Below are 22,780 nucleotides of genomic sequence, written 5' to 3'. Positions count from 1 at the left end.
TCATGAGATAAACACAGAAGCAGTGGGGATACATCTAAAACTATTACTAGGGAAGAAATGAAATGACTCATTAGAGAAAGTATAGACAGGAGCAACTGGTTTCTACAGCCAGTGACCACAGAGTCTTCCAGATGGGGCTTTCCAGGGAATCATGCATCTAGTAGGTTGACCTGCTGAACATTAGTTGTCACCTGCTGTATACCCCCACAGCCCTTTGCAAAGTGACACTGAAGATTAACATCACATATAATTTACTAAGTAGCTAATTATTGGTCACAATTTACTTACCACTTAAATTTTCTTTTCTTGTTTTTTTTTTTTAATGATCGCAAAATATCACTGTTTTATTTGATTTTTGTTCTCAAATCCAGGGCTTTATTGTACAAGCAGCCACCCTACCATGAAGCCAAATCCTCAACCCTGGCAAGATATTCCTATGTTTTTGTAATTATTATTTGTCATTGATGTATATTCATTGTACATGATGGTGAATTCAATAAGGATATTTTATACAAGTCCATTAATGTATTTTGAACATATTGTCCCTCATTTTGCCTCCTGATAGTCTCCTTCACTCCCTTGGATAATTGGTACTTTTACTTTCATGTCATATATACAACCATGATTTTATATTCCTATATAAATTCTAGGATATATAGTGAGACAAAACATGATATTTGTCTTTCTAAAACTAGCATAATTACTAAATATGATCATTTCTAGTTATATCTATTTTCCTGCAAATGTCATCATTTTTTTCTTTGAGCCTGAATAAATTCCATTGTGGGTATAGACAACATTTTCTTTGTCTATTACTCTGTTGGCAGACAACAAGAATGGCTCCCTACTTTGGATGTTGTGAATATTGCTTCAAGAAACACTCATGCATAAGTCTTTCTGTGATATATAATAATCCTTCAGTTATACAAAAATGGAATAGTTAGGTCATATGGTAGTTTCTCACCACCCTTGGCAACTTTTTCTTTGCATAATATCTGCTAGTCTGATGGAATGAGATGAAATTTCAGTGTGCTTCATTTTCATTTCTTAGAGGGCCCTTGCTGTGTGTTTTTCAAAGGTTTACTAATCATTGCTACTTCATCTTTTGAGAACTGTCTGTTCATTTCTTTAACCCATTAATTGATGGAGTTGTTTGATTTCTTTTTTTGTTGTTTTTCTTATATAATTTTTTAATTTAAATTAGAAACAAGCTTGCTTCACACATCAATCCCAGGTCTTTCTCCTTCCCCTCCTCCATTGCCCCTCCACCAGCTCCCCAGCCCCACACCCAGTTCCCACACTTTTCCCCAGGAGGGTGAGGCCCTCAATGAGGGATCTCCAGAGTCTCTCATTTCATCCAGAGCAGGGCCTACACCCTCCCCCATGTATCCAGACTGAAAGAGCATCTCTCCATGTGGAATGGGCTCCCAAAGTTCATTCATACGCCATGGGAATATTGATCTACTACCCAAGGCTCCAGAGATTACCCAGGCCTTCTCACTGATACCACATTCAGGGGGTCTGGATCAGTCCCATGCTGGCCTCTCAGCCATCAGTCTGGGGTCCAAGAGCTCCCCCTTGTCAAGTCAACTGTCTCTGTGGGTTTCACCAGCACAGTCTTGACGTCTTTGCTCATCACTCCTCCCTCTCTGTTACTGGGTTCCAGAAGTTCAGTATTTAGCTGTGGGTATCTGCCTCTGCTTCCATCAGTCACTAGATTAAGGTTTGGCAGTGGGATTATAGGCTGGCTTTCCCCTGATTCATGTCTAAAATCCATATATGAGTGAGTACATACCATGTTTGTCTTTTTGTGACTGGGTTACCTCACTCAGGATGGTTTCTTCTAGTGCCATCCATTTGCCTGCAAATTTCAAGATTCCATGGTTTTTTTTCCACTGAGTAGTACTCCATTATGATAATGTACTACATTTTCTCTATACACTCTTCAGTTGAGGAGCATCTAGGCGCTTCCAGGTTCTGGCTATTACAAATAATGCTGCTATGAACTTAGTGGAACAGATGTCCTTTTTGTATGAATGTACATCTTTTGGGTATATGCCATTGCTGGGTCTTGTGGTAGACTGAGTCCCATTTTCCTGAGGAATCTCCATACTGATTTCTAAAGTGGCTGTACAAGTTGGCACTCCCACCAGCAGTGGAGGAGTGTTCCCCTTTCTCCACATCCTCACTAGCATAAACTGTCACTGTTTTTTATTTTAGCCATTCTGACAGGAGTAAGATTATATCTCAGAGTTGTTTTGATTTGCATTTCCTTGATGGCTAAGGATGTTGAGCACTTTCTTAAGTGTCTCTTGGCCATTTTAGCCTCCTCTGTTGAGAATTCTCTATTTAGTTATGTACCCCCACATTTTAATTGGATCTTACGGTGTTTTGGAGACTTGATTCTTGAGTTCTTTGTAAATTTTGGAGATTAGCCCTCTGTCAGATGTGGGGTGGTGAAGATCCTTTTCCATTTTGTGAGCTGCCTTTTTGTATTGTTGTCAGTGTCCTTTGTCTTACAGAAGCTTCTCAGTTTCAGGAGGTCCCATTTATTAACTGTCAATCTCAGTGTCTATGCTACTGGTGTTATGTTCAGGAAGCAGTCTCCTGTACCAGTTTGTTCAAGAGTACCATCCACTTTCTCTTCTAAAAGGCTTAGTGTGGTTGGAATTATGTTGAGGTCTGATCCATTTGTACTTAAGTTTTGTGCATGGCAATAGACTTGGATCTATCTGCAGTCTTCGACATGCCAGTATCCATTTGTTGAAAATGCTTTCTATTTTCCATTGTATAATTTTAGCTTCTTTGTCAAAAATAAGGTGTCCGTAGGTGTGTGGATTAATATCAGAGTGTTCAATTGGATTTCATTGGTCTACCTTCAGCATACCCAGTTTTAATGTGGATGCTGAACTCAGATCCTCATGCTTTCACTTTCATGTTTAGATTCATTTAGTTTTTATTTCCTTGCATTTATATTTTTTAAAAAATATTTGAAAGTTTTAAATCTTATTGAAAGAGAACAAGGAAAGGTATATAGGGGAGAAGTGACATAATTCTAATCTAAAACAATTTTGAGTAATTTAAACCTGAACTCTTATAAAACTACATAAACCTAAACTTTTTGGTTTTTAGAGTAGTGCAGTTGTTGGAGAGTGATCTTTGGAATAAGTAAACCTATATTATGAAATTCATGTTTGGTTGTTGTAGTCTCTCTGTGCATTAAGAAAACATAATCTATTTCCTCGCATCACATACTTGTTTTAAAGAGGAAAAAATGTAAAAAATATATGTAATTGTATTGGGACTCTAATATATTTTTTTAACTTTTTACAGAAGAAGATAAATATAATATTTATTCACCTTTGCTCTTCAAGTATTTCCTGGCAGAAGGAATTGTCAATGGGCATACTCTGTTGGTTGCATCTGCCAAAGAAAAGCCTGCTGACATTTTACAGGTATGGAATATAGTAATTCAATATACATTTTGATTGTTTCATGAAAATAAATTATATACAACCAAGACATTTACTTACAAATTATATTTAAATACATTAATGGGAGCTTTTGTTTTTCTGAATTAGTGTCTCATTCTAGACCCTGGCTGGCTTCAAACTAACAGCAGCCCTTCCTCAGCCTCTGGAATGCTGGGATCATAGGCCTGATTCACTATTCCTGACTTTTTTTCTGATGGTTTGGTTTGGCTTGGTTTTGGTCTTACTATGTAGCCCAAGTTAACTTTGAACTTGAATTTGCTCTCTCATCCTCTTGAATGCTGGGATTACAGGCACTCATTACCAAATAAGGCTATGTGTGTGTTTTGGGGGAGGGTTGTTATTGTTTTATCTTAATGGAAAACATGATTTTTAGCAGAGTTTTGTTTTAAATTAATGTTGCTAGAGAGTTTTCTTTTTAATCAGAAGTAAAAAATATTAGTAAACTATTTAAAACTAAATGTAAATTATCTAACCTTACATCATTCATATTTAGCAGCAAAAATACAACAATTAAAACTCAGTTTATATTGCTCACGGAAAACAGAGGGAAGCATTCTTTTACTTATTGATTTTCTCAGTTGGACACAAATCATCTTTTTCATCCTAACTGCTACTACGTTCAGGCAGATTTTCCATAACCAAGCATTGCTTTCCCACTCTTACAATATCTCCGTAACTTATAAGAATGCTGCAAAAATATGTTACCATACTGATTTTCACTTCTTAAATAAAAGTGTATGAAGTAGGTACAGTGTGATAAAGAAAATAAATAAAAATGATACTTTTGTATTCTCGTGTTTTACTACTTTGTGTTGTTCATTTGTTTAGTTTTTACTGTTTTTGAGGTAGGGTCTTTCTGGTATGTAGTTCTGGCTGTCCTGGAACTGGATATGTAGACCAGGCTGGCTTCAAACCTGAGATTGAACTCATGGAGATTCTCCTGCCTCTGTTTTCTGAGTGTTGGGATTAAATATGTGTACCACCATGCCTGACCCTGATGTATGATTTTATTTAACATATGCAGAAGTAAACTTGTTTCAAGTCATTAAAATATTTGGCGTTTTTACTGCAAACATTAAGTCAAAGTTTTATTCTAAATCTACATAAATAAGTGTAAATGTTCATAGAAGCATTGTTATATGTAGTTGGTATATTCATTGTATTCACTATAAGAGAATTCTGAAAAAGTTAGCTAGAGAAAGATATCTTCAGAGTGCCTGGACAAAGATAAAAATCAGAAGGTATAGAAATTACAAATACTTGTCATTTGATAGCCTTTTTCTTTGAGAATACCAGAAGTAACTATTTTCCAGTAGTAAGCAACAATGATAAAGTATATGATCTATGTGCTGCATCTTTTCTTAAGGCACAAGGGTTTTTGACCTTTTAGAGAATAATTCTGACTTGTGGAATATTTAATTCATTTTTCTGGAACAGGACCCCAATTTAAGCCATTAATTGAATTGTGTTAATGATCTGGATAAATTTTCCTTTTAGCACATAGTCAGGGAAATCTCAGGTGAATGTCATTTATATTAATCAGGTTTACATTCCTATGACACATTACTTGAGATAATCTTTAAAAACATAGAAGTTGCTGGAGAGATAGCTCAGTGGTTATGAGCACTTACTACTCTTGTAGAAGACACAGGTTTAGTTATCAGCCCCCACATCAGAAGGCCTGTGAACTCCAATTCCAGGATTTCTGATACCCTCTTCTAGCCTCCTTGGGCACCTGCATATACATGGTATATATAAATTCATGAACACAGGTGCACACACATGCACATAATTAAAATACACTTTTTCAAGTGGAAGGACTAATTTTGTCTCATGGTTTCAGAGTTTTCAATCTATGATCCCTTGGCCTCATTGCTTTGGGCTTGTGACAGAACATCATGGGTAGATATGTGGTATCTGCTCACTTAATGGTCCCTGGGGAGCAAAGAGTGAAAGGGAATAGAGGCCAGACTCCCAGTTTCTCTTTTAAGGTCATCCACGGCTCATCTGAGCAGCTAACTTCCTCCCAAGAGGTTCCCTTCTCCTAAAGGTTTCATAACTCCTGATAGTACAATAATCCAATGGTAACCAAGCCCTTAAAACATAGGTCTTTTAGGGCATCTCATTATTTATAAGGAATTGATAGCATAAAATATTAATTTTCAACATGAGTCAGTGACAGCAACAAACTTCTACACTAAAGCTTAAAAGGTACTATAACACTGAACTTAAAACTAACTTGATTCTTTCATAGAGGTCAGGCTTTTTAATTTCCCTGTGTATTTGTCTATTCAATACATTCCATATGAAGGCAGAACTTTTCTCTGTTTTATTTACAGCTTTAATTTTGCTGCATATTGTAGTGTGATAAATTATTTTAATATATTTGAATACTGTAAGGAAATAAAATTATTTCTTTGTGATGTTTAGTTTTAGACCTGACTGGGCCACACAGTATCCAGATACTTGGTCAGAGATTATTCTGAGGATACTGGATGAAATCAACATTGAAAAAAATTTTTTTGGTTTGATTTGGGTTTTTGTTTGTTTTGTTTTGAGACAGGGTTTCTCTGTATATTCCTGGCTGTCCTGGAACCTCACTCTGTAGAACAGGCTGGCTATGAACTCACAGAGATCCACCTGCCCTGCCTCCTAAATTCTCTTACTCATTTATTATTAAATTATTCCACATTTTCTCCTGTTTATCTAAATAAAAAGGAAAGGTGTTAACTGTAACATAATAAAACTATAAATAATAAGAACAATTATTAGGTAAGAATTTATTTACAATATTCAGTTCATTTATATTGGCATATTTGGAGAAAATACTCCATTATTTATTTTATTTTGATGAGTCCAAAGCTCTGTACCTAATTTACTTTCTATTATACTGATGGAAATCTATGACTATAGTGTTCACTCCATATATTACATTAGTAAACAAAAAGTGCAGAACAAGCAACTTCCAAAACTAAAAGAAATGAAAGAAACACCTGGCTGACTGGACAGTCACCCAACGTTCTCTGTAACTTTGGGGCATCCATCTTGGGCCTACAGGCCTAGAATATCTGATAGACTTGTCTATGTAGCAAGAAATCTGAAGGACTGTCTTACCCTGTCTTGGTAAAGTTCAGCAATCATTTTTCTTCATGTCCTGCTGGTCTAGTTTGTATAGCTTACTGTCAGTAATTGGGACAATGGCAGTTACTTGCCCAAATGGCTAGCTTTTCCATATAGAAAGGAAATTCCATATGGAGATTCTTGAATGCCCATTATCTTCTCTAAATTGGTGCTGACAAGAGCAGATGTATCAAGAAAAGCCTTAAGTTATTAAAATATTTTAAATGCCAAATTCCGTAGATCTGTATCTCTGTATGACCTTGATAACATACCTAACATGACTATAGATGACTATGAGACTGTATTTATCCTAGATAGGCTTTTAAAACTAAAACTTTACATAGCCTTTTTAAATGAGCTGCATGGTTATATTGCCTTAAACAACATATATACAATTTAGCAAAAATAACATAAAAGTTGTATCAATATACAAAAATCCATGCCTGTGTAAAATATTTGTGACTAATGGTTGTTTATAAATAGACTCAACAATCTACCCGTTTATCTTATTATTTTTATGCTATATCCCATTTTTTTCCTTTAGAAAGAGATCCTTGAATCTAACTCCTTTGTTTAGCTTTTTTCCTGACCATGATGAATTGGGTGTTTTTTGAATAATAGTTAATTGAAAAACATTAAACTTGGTATCTGACATTATACTCCTTTTCTGTTTTAGAATTGTCTATATTAAGGCCCAGAAATGTAGCTCAATAGGTAGAATGGTTTCCAGCATGCACAAAGCCCTGAGTTCAATCCTCAGCTCCACGTAAACTGAACATAATGGTCACATTAGTCATCTTAGCACTTGGGAGACTAAAGCAGGAGGAGGAGTGGTTCATAGTCATTCTTGGCTACATAGCAAGTTCAAGTAAGCCCTGAACTATATAGGACACTTGTCAGAAAGGAAGAAACAAAGAGAGACAGGGGAAAGAGGGAGGGAAGGAGGCAAGAAGAAAGAGGGGGATCTCTAAATCATTCTGTTTGTGCTTAAATCAATTACAAGGCACCCATGTTTGTTTAATGCATTGGAAAATTCTAACATTGCTGTCATTATGATTCAAGAAATTACCATATTTAACAATGATGCCATGTAATGTGTTATTCTGTTTTCTTAGGAACTCCCTGCACCACTACTTGATGATAATGGTAAAAAAGAGCTTGAAGATATACATAATTCTAAAACACCAGAACCAGATGTTAGCATGAAAATAGCCTGGCGATACCAGTTGCTACCCAAGATGCAGGCAAGTCAACATACAAACTACCTCTAAAATTTGCAAAGCATTTCTTGTCACTTTGTAGAGTCTCTGGATCTGGTTTACCCTGCTAGCTTTTAGGTCTTGTGGCTTTGGGCCCATTTTTCTTTTTGAAATGGGATTATTATTCTATGTCATTGTGTATTAAAAGTGTTCAAGATATAACTTGTCTTCTTTCGTGCCTGTCTGTTCATAGAGGCCAGTTTTACGTGTCTTCCATGTCTCTCCTCCTTAATTCTTGAGACAGTATCTTTCACAAAACCTGAAGCTTACTGATTCAACAAGCACAAACAAAATAATTTAGACAGTCTCTCACTTCTTCCTCTCCTTTTGCGGGATTCCTGCCCGGGTTCCATTGCCGGTTTAGCCCCCAAATAACACACAAGACACTATATTAATTATGAAGTTGTTGGCCATTTGCTTGTTTCTTACTGGCTAGCTCTGACCTAAGTATTAAACCCATAATTGTTAATCTAAGTATTTCTCTTACTGGAGAAAGGGGTCCGGACCTCTTACACTCTGGCAACCTACATGCTGTCTCTCTGTGTCTCTATTTCCTAGAATCCTACTGGACTCCTAGTCCCATCTATCTTGCTTCCCTATTGGCCAACAGTGCTTTATTCAAACCAATCAGACACATATTTACAGAATGACATCTTCTAACACTCTCCTTCCTTCCTTCCTTCCTTCCTTCTTTCCTTTTCTTTGTTTCTTACAAGTATCTTGTGTAGTCCAGGGCATACTTGGACTTGCTTTGTAGCCAAGAATGACTGTGTAGCAAACCCTTGGGATATTTCTGATGAGATTACCTAGAATTTTAGAAGAAACTTTTGGACATTGGGCTTCTGAGTATTAGAACCTTGATATTTTGAGACTCTTGCAGATGGACTAAATGCATTTTGTATTAAATATGAGACTTCAGAGCCAGTAGTGGAATATTTAAAATTATGTGTTTGGCTATTAAGTTGGCAAGAGATCTTGTCTTAGTCTAGTTGCTTTTGTTGTGATGAAACACCATGACCAAAGCAACTTGAGGAGGAAAGGGTTTATTTCATTCACAGTTCTATATAACAGTTCATTATCAAAAACAGTGAGGGCAAGAACCTAGAGGTAGGAACTGATTTAGAGGCCATGGAGAAGTGCTGCTTAATGGCTTGCTGCCCTTCCTTGGCTTGCTTTCCATGGCTTGCTCAGCCTGCCTTCTTATAGAACCCAGGACAACCAGCCCAAGGATGGCATCACCCACAATGAGTTGGGCTCCTCCCTCATTGATCATGAATTTAAAAAAAGTCTTACAGCTGAATCTTATGGAAGCGTTTTCTCAGTTGAGGCTCGCTCCTTGCTAATGATGCTAGTTTGTATCAAGCTTGCATAAAATATCCAGCACAGATGGATTTATAGTGATTAACATTCAATGTTAACTTGAACTAGATTTAAAATTGCCTAGGAGACACACTTATGCTTCCAAAAAAAATTTAGCTGAGGATAGAAGACTCATCTGAATGTGACTGTACCATTCCATAGGCCGATGTCCTGGACCTATGAAAAAGAGAATTCTTGAATTCTTCGTAAATTTTGGAGATCAGCCCTCTGTCCGATGTGGGGTTGGTGAATATCTTTTCCCATTCTGTGGGATATCATTTTGTCTTGTTGACTGTGTCCTTTGCCTTATAGAAGCTTCTCAGTTTCAGAAGGTTCCATTTGTTAATTGTCGATCTTAGTGTCTGTGCTTACTGGTATTATGTTCAGGAAGTGGTCTCCTGTACCAATTCGTTCAAGGGTAGCTCCCACTTTCTCTTCTAAAGTTTCAGTGTGAGTGGATTTATGTTGCTGTATTTGATCCATTTGGACTTGAGTTTTATGCATGGTGATAGATATGGATCTATCTGCAGTCTTCTACATGCCAACATCCAGTTAGGCCAGCATGATTTGTTGAAGATGCTTTCTTTTTTCCATTGTATAATTTTAGCTTCTTTGTCAAAAATCAGGTGTTTGTAGGTGTGTGGGTTAATATCAGGGTGTTCAATTCGATTTCATTGGTCTACATGTCTATTTTTGTGCCAAAACCAAGCTGTTTTCAGGACCATAGCTCTGTAATAGAGCTTGAAGTCAGGGATGGTGATGCCTCCTGAAGCTCCTTTATTGTACAGTGTTGTTTTGGCTATCCTTGGCTTTTAGTTTTTCCATACAAAGTTGAGTATTGTTCTTTCAAGGTCTGAAGAATTGTGCTGGTATTTTGATTGTGACTGCATTGAATCTGTAGATTGCTTTTGGCAAGATTGCATTTTTATTATGTTGATATTACCAATCCCAGAGCATGGGAGAGCTTTCCATTTTCTGGTATGTTCTTTAATTTCTTTCTTTAAATACTCAAAGTTCTTGTTATACAGGTTGTTCACTTGTTTTGTTAGCATTACCCCAAGGTATTTTATGTTGTTTGTTGCAATTGTAAAGGGTGATGTTTCTTAGATTTCTGTCTCAGCCTATTTATTGTCTGTATATAGTAGGGCTACTGATTTTCTTGAATTAATATTTTATCCTACCACTTTGCTGAATGTGTTTATCAGCTGTAGGAGTTCCGTGGTAGAGTTTGTTGGTCACTTATGTAAACTTGCATATCATTTGCAAGTAGTGAAAGTATTACTTCTTTCTTTCCAATCTGTATCCCCTTAAACTCCTTTTGTTTTCTTATTGCTCTAGCTAGTACCTCAAGTACAATATTGAAGTGATATGAAGAGAGTGGACATCCTTGTCTTTTTCCTGATTTTAGAGCAATCGCTCTGAGTTTCTCTCCATTTAGTTTGATGTTGGCTGTCAGTTTGCTTTATATTGCTTCTGTTATGTTTAGATATGTTCCTGTTATCCCTGGTCTCTCCAAGACCTTTATCATGAAGGGGTGTTGGATTTTGTCAAAGGCTTTTTCAGCATCTAGTGAGATAATCATGTGATTTTTCTTTTTCAGTTTGTTTATATGGTGGATTACATTGATGGTTTTTCGTATGTTGAACCATCCCTGATTCCGTAGGATGAATCCTACTTAATAATGATAGATAATTTTTCTGATGTGTTCTTGGATTTGATTTTCCAGTATTTTATTGAATATTTTTGTATCAGTGTTCATGAGGGAGATTGATCTGTAATCCTCTTTCTTAGTTGTGTCTTTGTGTGGCTTGGGTACCAAGATAATTGTAGCCTTATAAAAAGAGTTTGGCAATGACCCTCCTGCTTCTATTGTGTGGAACAGTTTGAGGAGTATTGGTATTAGCTCTTCTTTGAATTTCTGGTAAAATTCTGCGCTAAAACCATCTGACCCTGGGCTTTGTTTGTTTGTGAGACTTGATGGCTGCTTCTATTTTTTTTAGGAACTATAGGTCTATTTTAGTTGTTTATCTGTCCATGTTTTAATTTTGGTAAGTGATATCTATCCAGAAAATCTTCCATTTCCTTTAAAATTTTCAATTTTGTGGAGTACAGGTTTTCAAAGTATGACCTGATGATTTCCCCAGTGTCTGTTGTTATGTCCTCCTTTTAATTTTTAATTTTGTTAATTTGCATGTTTTCTCTCTGACTTTTGATCAGTTTGTCTTTCTTATTGATTTTCTTGAAGAACCAACTCTGTGTTCCATTGATTCTTTCTTTTTTTTTATCATTTTTTATTTTAATTTTAAATAGCTTGTTTTACATGTCAATCCCAGTTCCCTCTCCCTCCCCTCCTCCCGCACTCCCCTTCCCCCCCCCCTCCCACCCTATTGCCAAATCCTTCCACATAGGGGATATCTAGAGTCTGTCATTTTACTCTTGGTAGGGTCAAGGCACTCCCCTAAGAGTCCAGGCTGAGAGAGCATCTCTCTTTGTGCTATAGGCACATGAAGACAGTTTGTATACCAGGGATAGACACTGATTCACAGCTCAGGGCCCCATAGGTTGCCCAGGCCTTCTCACTGACACTCACATTTGGGGGGTCCAGATCAGTCCCATGCTGGCCTCCCCACTGTCGGTCTGGGGTCCAAGAGCACTCCCCTGTTCAGATCAGCTGTCTCTGCTGGTTTTGCCAGCCCATTCTTTGCCAATTTGCTCATCACTCCTCTCTCTCTGTCACTGGGTTCCTTGGGTTCAGTTCAGTGCTTAGTTGTGTGTTTGCCTCTGCTTCCATCAGTCACAGGATGAAGGCTCCCGGATGGTTATAGACATCAAGTTCATTATCAGGAATGGGCATTCGAGGTGGTCCCTCCACTATTGCTTAGCTTGCCAATTGATGTTATACCTTTAGATCACTCGAGGTCACTCTGGTGCCTGATCTGTCTTCGATCCTATGATTCCCTCTTCCCCCTATTCTACCCCCACCCCTCAACTTCCTGTTCCCCCATGACCAACTCCCTTCCTCTTTACCCCCTCTATTCTTCCCAGGTCCCACTCCCCCCCACCCCTCGCCGTGTTCCCCATCAGAGGATCTTGTCTCCATCCTCTTCTCTTGGGTACTATGCATATATGCATATCTTTTAGGTTCTTTCCTGTTTCCCAGACTCTCTATCTGTGGAAGTGCAGACTGGCACTATCCTGGTCCATATCTAGAATCCATATATGAGTGAGTACATACCATGTTTGTCTTTTTGCGACTGGGTTACCTCACTATTTTTTCTTTGTTTCTACTTTATTGATTTCAGCCCTCAATTTGATTATTTCTTGGCATCTACTCCTTGGTGAGTTTGCTTCTTTTTGCTCTAGAGCTTTCAGTTGTGTTATTAATTCTCTTATGTGACTATTCTCCAGTTTCTTCCTGTGGGCACTTAGTGCTATGGTCTTTCCTCCTCACACTGCTTTCAAATTGTCCCACAATTTTGGGTGTGTTGTATCTTCATTCTCATTGAATTCTAGTAAGTCTTTAATTTCTTTTTTCATTTCTTCTTTGACCCAGAAGTGGCACAGTTGTGCATTGTTCAATTTCCATGTGTTTGTAGGTTTTCTGCAATTTGTGTTGTTGTTGAATTCTAACTTTAAACTATAGTGATTCAATAAGATACAGGGGGTTATTCCAATTTTTTGTATCTTTTGAGGTTTGCTATGTTGCCAAATAATTTGCCGATTTTCAATGAAGTTTCCATGTGGTGCTGAGAAGAAGGTATATTCATTAATGTTTGGATGGAATGTTGTATAGACTATGATAAACCCTATTGGGTCATAACTTCTGTTAGTTCCTTCTGTCTGGTGATCCTGTCTAGTGGTGAGAGTGGGGTGAGACTTTATGTGTGATTTTAGTTTTAGTAATAGTTAAACATATATCATTGTTGTATAAATATGCATCATATGGATATATGCCTAAGAGTGGAATTGCTGGATCTTGTGGTAAACTGATTCCCATTTTTCTTCGAAATCTCCATACTGATTTCCAATGTGGCTGTACAAGTTTGCACTTCCACCAGCAGTGGAAGAGTGTTCCCCTTTCTCCACATCCTCTCCAGCATAAACTGTCATTGGTGTTTTCGATTTTAGTAATTCTGACAGGAGTAACATGGTATCTCCGAGTGTTTTTATTTACATATCACTGATATTCTCCTACTTATTCAGTGTTCTATTTTTTTCCTGGGGCTTTGCTGAGACACTGTATTATCTGCATGAAATATTACTCTCTCTTTTCACTGCTTTATTTTCTTCAAGATGTTATTTAAAGTTGGAAATCATATATTCATTTCAGAAATTGAGTCTGTTTTAAGATGTGAGCTCAGGCTGGAGCGTGGTGGCTCACACCTTTAATCCCAGCACTCCGGAGGCAGAGGCAGATGGGTCCCTGTGAGTTCAAGACCAGCCTGTTCTACAGAATTCCAGGACAGCATCCAAAGCTACAGAGAGACCCTGTCCACCCACCCTCCAAAAAATATGTGAACTCAGGAAGGGAAAGCAAATGCTTTGCTTTACTGATATATAGTATATGTGCCATAAAATGAATTAGTGGGTAAAGTAAGTGATAATAAATTGTAGTCATTAATACTACAATAAGTAGTCACTTTTTTATTTTATAGTCAGCTCTCAAATTTAAGTTTGCTTCTGTTTATAAATGTGTGCTTTCAGTCTTAAAATAGGAATCATGTCTGGCTTTTTTTTTTTTTGTCTCATCACAATAATTTTATTGTGACTAACCTATACCACTGATATTTGGCCAGTGCTTATCTTCATCTTTTTTTTAGATATAACTTTGCAATTCCCCAGTGTGAAAATAAACAAAAACTTTTAGCTTTCTGTATTTTCTTGAACATAATGAAATTTCATTATTTTGGTTTAAGACTAAAAGAGTAGAAATAGTCCAAAATGAGATATATTAATTATCAGTGATGCTCTTTAATGCAAATTGTTACCAAATATATCAATTGTAGTCCTAGTCTACTTGGGGAATATGAAAAATGACAAGGATGTGAAACAGAAGTTAGGCACTTAGTAATGCATAAATGTTTCACTTAAGCCAAAGAATATTTAGAATCCTTCCTTTCTCGCCAATGATTTAGATTCTTTATCATAGATGGACTTGCCCTCTCCTCACTCTGCAGATTGCTAGCCTGCAGTGAAATCTGGCTTTCACCCCAGAAATTGTAGGTCTCTAGTAACAACTTAGTAATACTGATATTTATATTATGTTCAAATTTATAAAAGGTTAATTGACAATATTGAATAGATTATTTTGAGAGCATAATAAAATCATGATTAGCCCAGGTCTAGTGATGAAACGGAGTCTTTGTTTGAGTGGTTTAGTGAGTGGTTAGACTCTTGCTGTCTGTTTTGCCAGACTCTCAGAAACAAGGCTTGCTAACAGTGGTGAGTCATAGCTGCTGTTGACTGCCTGTCTCCTCTGCGGCTCACTGGGGATGGAGTGGTGCTGGGGAATGTGCTGCTGTTTTGTTGCTGCTCAGCTTTCCTCCGCAACTCCCATCACATTTCATTTTTTAGCACAGTAAAACCTCCAATTTTTTTCTATTCCACAGATGGTGAAATTAAATGTAGCTTATGGATGTGCAATAAAACTTGTCATATGTAAAATTAGAGCAACATGTAAAATAAATGAACTGCTTTTTCATGATAGGTTGATGTAAAAATGCAATTTGATTTTTATGACAATGACATATATATAGATAAACACTGTTAGAGTAACAACAGTAACCTTTCATTTTCAAAGGAAATTTCTAGGTCTCAAAAGAATTCAGTATTTCAGAAATCTGAATGTATGCTAATATAATGTGTCTTGGATAGAAAAAATACAAAAGTTTTTATGCTATGAAAATATATTTTTTGTTTTCCTTTTATTGACAGATTGAAATCTTTCATCAGTAATGAAAACTGTGTCTACCTTATCAATATTTTTGCTGTCCTATTTGATCTTAGCATCTAAATAAGTTAATAATTATAATAAGAAAACTTTCCAGTTTCACTTTTACATTTTAATGAATTGTGTTTTGTATGTAAACTGTCACAGCATGAAATCAGTATTCTGCCTTGATTCATCCAAAATCTGTCACACTAATATTATAATTAAAAACATTAATAGTGACGGCAACTTAAAAAGCATACCTTGCTTTTTGGTAATTTGGTGTTTCTGTGAGTGCATGGGACTTCAAGAACCTTCAATCCACTAATAAATTTTTTAACTCAAACTTAAAAGAAGTGAAAAGTCTCTCTTTCTTTCTCTCTCCCCATGGTCAGTCTGCTAAAATAGATTATTCATGCTTATTTGATTCAGGTAGGCTTTTGCAAGCTTCCCTACCAGGCCTGGGAATGTGGTACATTGAGGCCTTTTCAGAGGCTTCTGACATAGACCAAGCTTTTATTGCATGGTGTTTTATTATAGCCAAATCCTAGTCTCCACCCAGTTTGTAGGCACTCAGCTTATTCTTTTGAATCAGGAAAGGTTATCACCTACCTTAATCCTTGCAGTAGCATGGATTAGGGACACCAGTGTGCCCCAGGATTCCCAAAGAGGATCCTGGAAACTTCTGGTTTCTTCTTTTTTGCTGTCTTTACTAAATTCTATTGGGCCTTAGGGGGATTTGCATCTGAAATGGGCAACCTGGTGTTTTTCTCAATGAAGACATCAGATCAAAGTTCAGTTAGTCAAGGCCTTTCTGAAACATTAAGAGGGCTTGGACTTACACAATAAAAAGATGAGCTCTCGCAGAGATTGCAGTAAAAACATTCTGAACTATAATCCGGATAAAGAATCAATTATAGGCCAAAGAACAGACCTTGTTTAAATTGCTTTAGACTAATAACTTTACATTTAAAAACCTTTACACCATGTTTTTAAGAAATTTATTTTAATGTCATATAATTTATTTGTCAATACTTTTCATGATAAATGGAGAATTTATGTCTTAGGAACCACAATCTTGCACATATTATTATTGCATTGAAAAGATTATATTGAAGCCAACTAATAGATGTCTTTCATTAATGAAAATAAATTGTACCTTATGGAAAGATGCACATTCATTTTATTTAGATAATAAATATCACACCCACAGACTCAATCTAGTAAAAATGCTTCTTATTAGACTTCAGGATGTTTTATTTCATGTGACTGTATAATTTGGTGTTTATAGACATTTAATTTAGGAATATGAATCATTGAAATCTTAAATGCAAATAGCTTGTGTCAAGCAACCATATGTTTAACTAAATTAAAAAATTGTCATTCTGTAAGATAAGAACTTAAGAGTTCTCATGTTTCTGCAAAGACTCTATGTGTTTTGAGCATCCCCAAGTTTGCCAGTTTCTTAGCTCAGGAATGGTTACAGTAAAAATCAGACCAGAACTTTTATGGGAAGCTGTTGCCAGATGAAATTTGCTAATAGTTCAACTTTGTATAGAAGAGTATGGGAGCAAGGAATGTATTCGTTAAAATCAGCCTAGATTCTATTCAAAACAATAGTTAATAGATTTTTACTCACATATGTAAGTGAAAGATGGTATCTTGGAGAAACTTAATAAAGAATGTAAAACCATGAACTAATGATCATGTCAAGTTTCTGATAGTCTCACAAAGTTCCCATGCATTTCTTACTCTCACACATGCTTTGATACTGTCTGGACTCTGGTACATATTACACCATCAGCTTTGTTAAAGTTTATAAGAAATATTGTACATGTGTACACATTATCCTATAAGCATTTAGTTTCACTATGATGTTCAGTTAAACACATCTAAATATTTGATTTCTACTGGGACTTCCAATCAGTGAATTAATTTGACTTAACTTCATTTAGTTCTTGCATCTCTTTATTCGCTTTGTCATTAAAATGTGAGCTATTGTATATGAATTAAGAATTATGTATATTAAATTTTGACTTAGAAAAAGAGATGTATGAAATAGTTTCAAATGAGAGAGGTATATGAATTTCTATAAACTTGGGAATCATTAACACTGAAAAAACTTGAGAGCAGAAAGTTTAATTCCTCACTGTATATAGTTTGACTAATAAAGGATATTGTATGGGTCTTTAAATTCACTAAGTATATGTATATCAGCTTTTTCCTCATTAACTTGATTGAAGACAAAAAAATTATAGTGTAAAATAATGCTGCTTTAATAACCAGCACGATTTTCCAGCAGGTTGGGCCAGTGTCATCTTCACGATTTGGTCACTATTATGATGTGTCAAAAAGGATTCCTCAGGAGCTACTAGGAAGTTCAAAATGGCATGGATTCTTCCTCCCAGAACATATAACTTCAGATCTTAAAGGAGAATCCTGGTAAGTCAACAACTGCTGTTACCACAAATTCGGTTCAATTATCAGTACATTGCAATTTTTACCTCATTTTTGAGGATTTCATATGCAAATGTATATGATAGTTTTCTACAAATACATAAGAAATTATATATGTATTTTATAATACTCCATTATATGTTGATTTTCTTTTTTTCTGGTTCTGTACACTACCTATTGGTTTATAATGTTATAGATCTGATACCTAGATAGTTACAATTCCATTTGATTTTACTTTCCAGGAAATGTGAAACAGTTGTAAATCAGGACTTCAACCCATAATTCATAAATTCTTGGTGTGATTAATCCAAGAAAATGTCTAAAGCACTGCTGCTTGTTAATACTTTTTAGTAAGTGATCTTTTAAGGATTAAGCAAGTGTATGCTACTTTTTTTCTTTTTAATATTGAGTCCTGTCTGAATTCAAACTATTTGTCCAATTATGACCTTGAGATTTCTGATTTTCCTAGCCTTACCCCTAGAATGCTGGGGTTAATGGTATATGCCACTATACCTGATTTTATGCAATACTGGGACTTTAACCTAGGGCTTTGTGCATGCAAGGCAAACTACATTTCTTGACAACCAAACTATATTTCTTACTTTATTTTTTTAACATTCCATTTATATTAAGACATTATGCTTTTAGTGATGCTGCAAAAAAAACACTCTGTAATTCTAGGTGGCAAGATAGTTGAGAGTTAGAACTTTTTAAAGCAACCTTACCTATTGATAGTGACAAAAATTTATTAAAGCAGAATTCTGAAAGTTACAGACTTGATATTAAAAAACGTGTACGATATTAAGAAAATTTACTTTCAGTTCTTACCACAGTAAGCTACTGAACAGATTGTAACTTGTATTTTCTTTGGCACAGCAAATCATTTTAAAGTAAAATGTTAGAGAGTTTATCGACAGAGAGTTGTGAAATTAAATTATTTAAATATCTTGTTCTGTTCTAAAATTAATGCCTGCAAACTTAGTCAACTGAATCTTTTTTCAGTTTTTTCATTGGTTAACAGGTTCTCTAATCTACAGTCAGAGACATAAAATGCCATGTGGGTACTCTTAATTTTAAGGCTATGTTAAAGAATGACTGCTATGTGTCGGGCAGACTACTATACACTTTGCATTTATTACCTCCTGTCATCCTTATATAAGCAAATATTTCTGTCTTCCAGAAATTGACATACACAGATCTAACAGGGTCTCAGTTGAATGATGGAGCCAGGAATAACATGTTGTATCTCTTTCTTTGTGCTTCATTTCTTTTGAAGGCTTTGGTGTCTGTCATTTTCATTGTTTTGTTGCCAACAAAAGAGTACTAATGAAGGAATGAAAACATGGTTCTAGTACTGGCTTCATCCTGCTGTGCTCTTGGGATCCTCCCTTGAGTTCAGTGAAGTCAGTACTTCCAAGTAAAAGTTGGGGGCTAAGAAACAGAAATGCCACATTTACCCATATTACTTTTCTTGTTGTTAAGTTTGAATCATTATGTCAATTAATACTAGTTCTTAACTTTGATTGCCCATTGAACTAAACACACATGCACACACACACACACATGCACGCACGTGAGTAAAACGTGATAATACTGGCATTCAAAGTTATTTCTGACTTAGAAGTCTGTGATGGCAATAATTCTATACTGTTTCACTCATAGAATTCTCAGCCATATAAATTGAAATGTGAGTGAGTTGGGGTCACAGCCCAGTTGTAGAGTGCTTGCCTAGCTTCAATTCAATCCCTAGCACCACAAAAATAAAATAAAGCATATATAAATGATAGTGTAAATAAACAAAAACCATTACATTTATAATTTGAAATATAAATATTTGTTTTAAAGAACAAACATTTTATGCCAGAAATACAAGGATTTTATTCATTCATTCATTTAAAGGGAAGAAGCTAACTTTAGTCAAATGCCTCAGGAGGAGGACTGTTCAGGTATTTAACCATAGCCTATTCATTTAATTCTACCAATAGCCTTTTGAACTTAGTAATACCATCATAGTTTATGGGAACTAGAGGTCAGAGGCACTAGGCAACTTTACTGCTATTTCCAAAGGCAGTGGGTCTCACCTTGAGGTTGCTACCCATTTGGGGTCAAATGACCATTTCAGGGGGTTGCATATCAGATATTTACATTATGATTCATAACACTAGCAAAATTACAGTTATGAAGTAGTAACAAAAACATTTTATGGTTGGGGGTCACCACAACATAAGGATTGTATTAAAGGGTCGCAGTAACCACTGCAGTAAGGTAACAGTCAAAACCATGTTTGCAAAACCTCCAGGTTGCAGGAAATGTGCAGCTCACCAAGCTGAGGGACCAAAAAACTATACTTTGATGAACTGCAAGGATGTAGTCAAATGGTCTTTAGAATGTATAATTGCTGGAATGCTTTTTGAAAGCTAGCAGTTTTATGTAGAATAGCAAAATTTATAGATTTTAATTACCAAGACAGTATTTCATTTCATAGTAGTTAACTGATAACTCATTTATTTCATATTAAACTTAAATGCTTAATTAAATGTAATTAAACTTTAAACATGTAATTAAATTAATTTTGAATACGGGTACTTTACCATGTGAGATTTATTTTAATTTATGAAAAGTGTATGCTCATTTCACTGACATGAACCTTACTGGTTCATTTATAAAACAATAAAGCCAAGCCTTATACTTGTCTATACTTTTCCTATAATTAAAACTAGAGGATATAGTTATGTCTCACTACCATATGTGAGATACAATATATAATTTCATAATCTCAAAAGGCACTATTGATAACATGTGAAGATTTTTTTTATAACAGCTAAAACTGAAGGTCATTTGAAATTTGCAGTAATTAATTTTAAATTACTGGTAAGTTTATCTATAGAAAATGTTCATACATATACTGTAAATTTTCAAATTAGAGGCTAGGCATTAAAAACTTGACATATATCACAATATTGTTGAGATCTCTTTAGAGAGCTGGTGCCTACAGTCCCAGCACTGGACAGGTGAAAGGGGAGGACCAGAATCTCAAGGGTAGCCTAAGACATGTGACACTGCCTTCAGTCTAAAAGGGTAGCTTTGACAAGTCACTGTCCTGAATGTCACAACCTGATAAGGATGACAAAAGCTCATGCTGAACCTGCTGTATGAGCTAGCTTGTTGGAGCCCACTGCCTTTGGTGGGATGCCATGCTCAGCCTGACTCTGCCCCAACCTAGTATGCCAGAGTATGTTGACTCCTCATGGGAGCCCTTACTTGTGAGGAGGAGTAGACAGGGGGACAGAGGTGGGGGTAGGGAGTGGTAGGAGGAGGCAATGGGGGAGGAAGGGTGGGAGAGAGAACTGTAATTGAAACGTAAAATGAAATTAAAAAAAAAGTTCATGCTGAGAGTAAGTCTGTAATTTTGATTTGCTTTATAAATGGACATTGCTTTTAGTTAACGTTTGACAACAGGTATGTCCAAGCACAGCAAGAGTATTTGTTTCCTTACTGAAATATACTGCCATTCAACAGTTAGGACAGCAGACAATTTTCCATTGATCAACAAACCTAACATGCTATCTAACCTGCTATTCCCACTTGTATTCTTTGCTTTTCTGTTCCTGTGGCAAAATATTATGAGCAAGGCAATTTATGGAAGAAGGCATTTACTTTGGCCTATGGTTCCAGAGGGGTAAGAGTCCATTGTGGCAGCAAGTATGGTACAATGGGCAGACCTTATAGCTGGCTCAAGAAGCTAAGATCTCATACTTTCAACTAGAAGCACAAAGCAGAAGGAGTGAACTGAAAGTGACCAGGGCTTTTAATCTGCATGCCCACCCCTAGTGACACAACTCTTCCATCAAGACTGTACCCCTGAACTCTCCAAACAGTCCTACCAACTGGGAACCAAGTGTTCAAATCCTGCAGTATGGGGTCAATTCTGAATCTTAGCATCCTACCTAAACTTGCATGTTTAGGCCCTCACCCCAATATCAAATTACTTAGACATGGGGTCTTTGTTATGGTTTGAATCTGAAATAGCCTTCACTCAATTCATAGCTTATGGAACTATTTTGAAGGCTTTGGAGCTGTTATGAAACAGGGTCTGGCTGGTGGAGGTAAGTTATTAGGAGCAGGCCTCAGAGTTAGAGCCCTGGTTCCAATCCCATGGTCTGCTCTCTGACACAAATACCTGTCACCACAAAATCCACCATAACTTCCTGCCCTGTTAAACTGAAACTAATATATCTGTGCTACTATAACAAAGTATGTGAGGTTGGGTGATGGATAAAAACCAGAAGTTTCTTTTCTCACCAGTGTGTAGGCCACAGACTCCAAAACCAATGAACTAGTGGGTTTTACTGTTTAGTGAGGGCTACCAGGTGCTGAGTCTCTCTTATGTCTGGACTGAGATTCCTGTGTATTTGCAAGCAGAGTTGAAGTTTTTTCAGGTGGAGTCAACAAAACCAAACAGCAAAGAAACTTACAAAACCAAAACTAGTGAACAAAGTGATAGGCTGTGATCTGTGAGCTAAAGAAAAAGGGTTAAAAACAACTGCTATTTATACACGAGAAAGAAAGAGGGAAGATGATAGCACTGGGCAGCAAAGATGACACTATCCACATCTTCAAAATATTGAGGAAACTCTGGTTTCCATATAAGCTGAAATGTATAGATTATAAAAGCAACAATGGACAAATAGAACTAAATTAGAAATACAGTTCTGTTCCCCACAGACGATATAGTCACAGTCAGCAAGTCTCGCTGGTTTGGAAATACACTAGCTTACATCAGAGATTGCACTTTTCAACTGTCGGGTATTTAAAATAACACACTATGGTGGCTATCCTATGGAAGAACAGCCACTCATATTAATTGTGAGAGTTAAAGTTATTGAAACAATCTTAGGAAAAGGAATCAAAAGTTAGACTATTGTCTTTTTACTATTATTCCATTTCTGTGAATTTATCATAAACAATGACATTATCAAAGATATATATATATATAAATCTCAAGTATATTCATATATATTGCATCTTAAAATTACTGCAAAAAGAAGAACCCACTCAGATCATTAGTCACCATGATAAAAAGTCTTGATTGGATGATGGTGGATGAGGCTTCATTGGATTTAGGTGCAAATGTAAGGAGAGAATTGACTACAAATACCAAA

The 22,780-nt window shown here is 36.1% G+C and overlaps 1 protein-coding gene across 2 annotated transcripts in view; it reads left to right on the top strand.

Moving 5' to 3' along the window:
- The window catches only part of Elp4 (elongator acetyltransferase complex subunit 4), a 197,940-nt gene that overhangs the window by 20,303 nt on the left and 154,857 nt on the right, over positions 1–22,780 (top strand). For both annotated transcript variants that reach the window (XM_040745959.1, XM_040745958.1), the window contains exons 3-5: positions 3,334–3,455; positions 7,730–7,858; positions 17,464–17,603. In XM_040745959.1, the coding sequence (XP_040601893.1) occupies positions 3,334–3,455; positions 7,730–7,858; positions 17,464–17,603 (391 nt within the window). The remainder of the gene's footprint in view (positions 1–3,333; positions 3,456–7,729; positions 7,859–17,463; positions 17,604–22,780) is intronic.

Source organism: Mesocricetus auratus, unplaced genomic scaffold, assembly GCF_017639785.1.
Source record: "Mesocricetus auratus isolate SY011 unplaced genomic scaffold, BCM_Maur_2.0 Super-Scaffold_100004, whole genome shotgun sequence".
In the NCBI taxonomy this organism is placed as follows: Eukaryota; Metazoa; Chordata; class Mammalia; order Rodentia; family Cricetidae; genus Mesocricetus; species Mesocricetus auratus.
The sequence above is the reverse complement of the archived record's forward strand: the minus strand, read 5'-3'. Positions and strand labels throughout refer to the sequence as shown.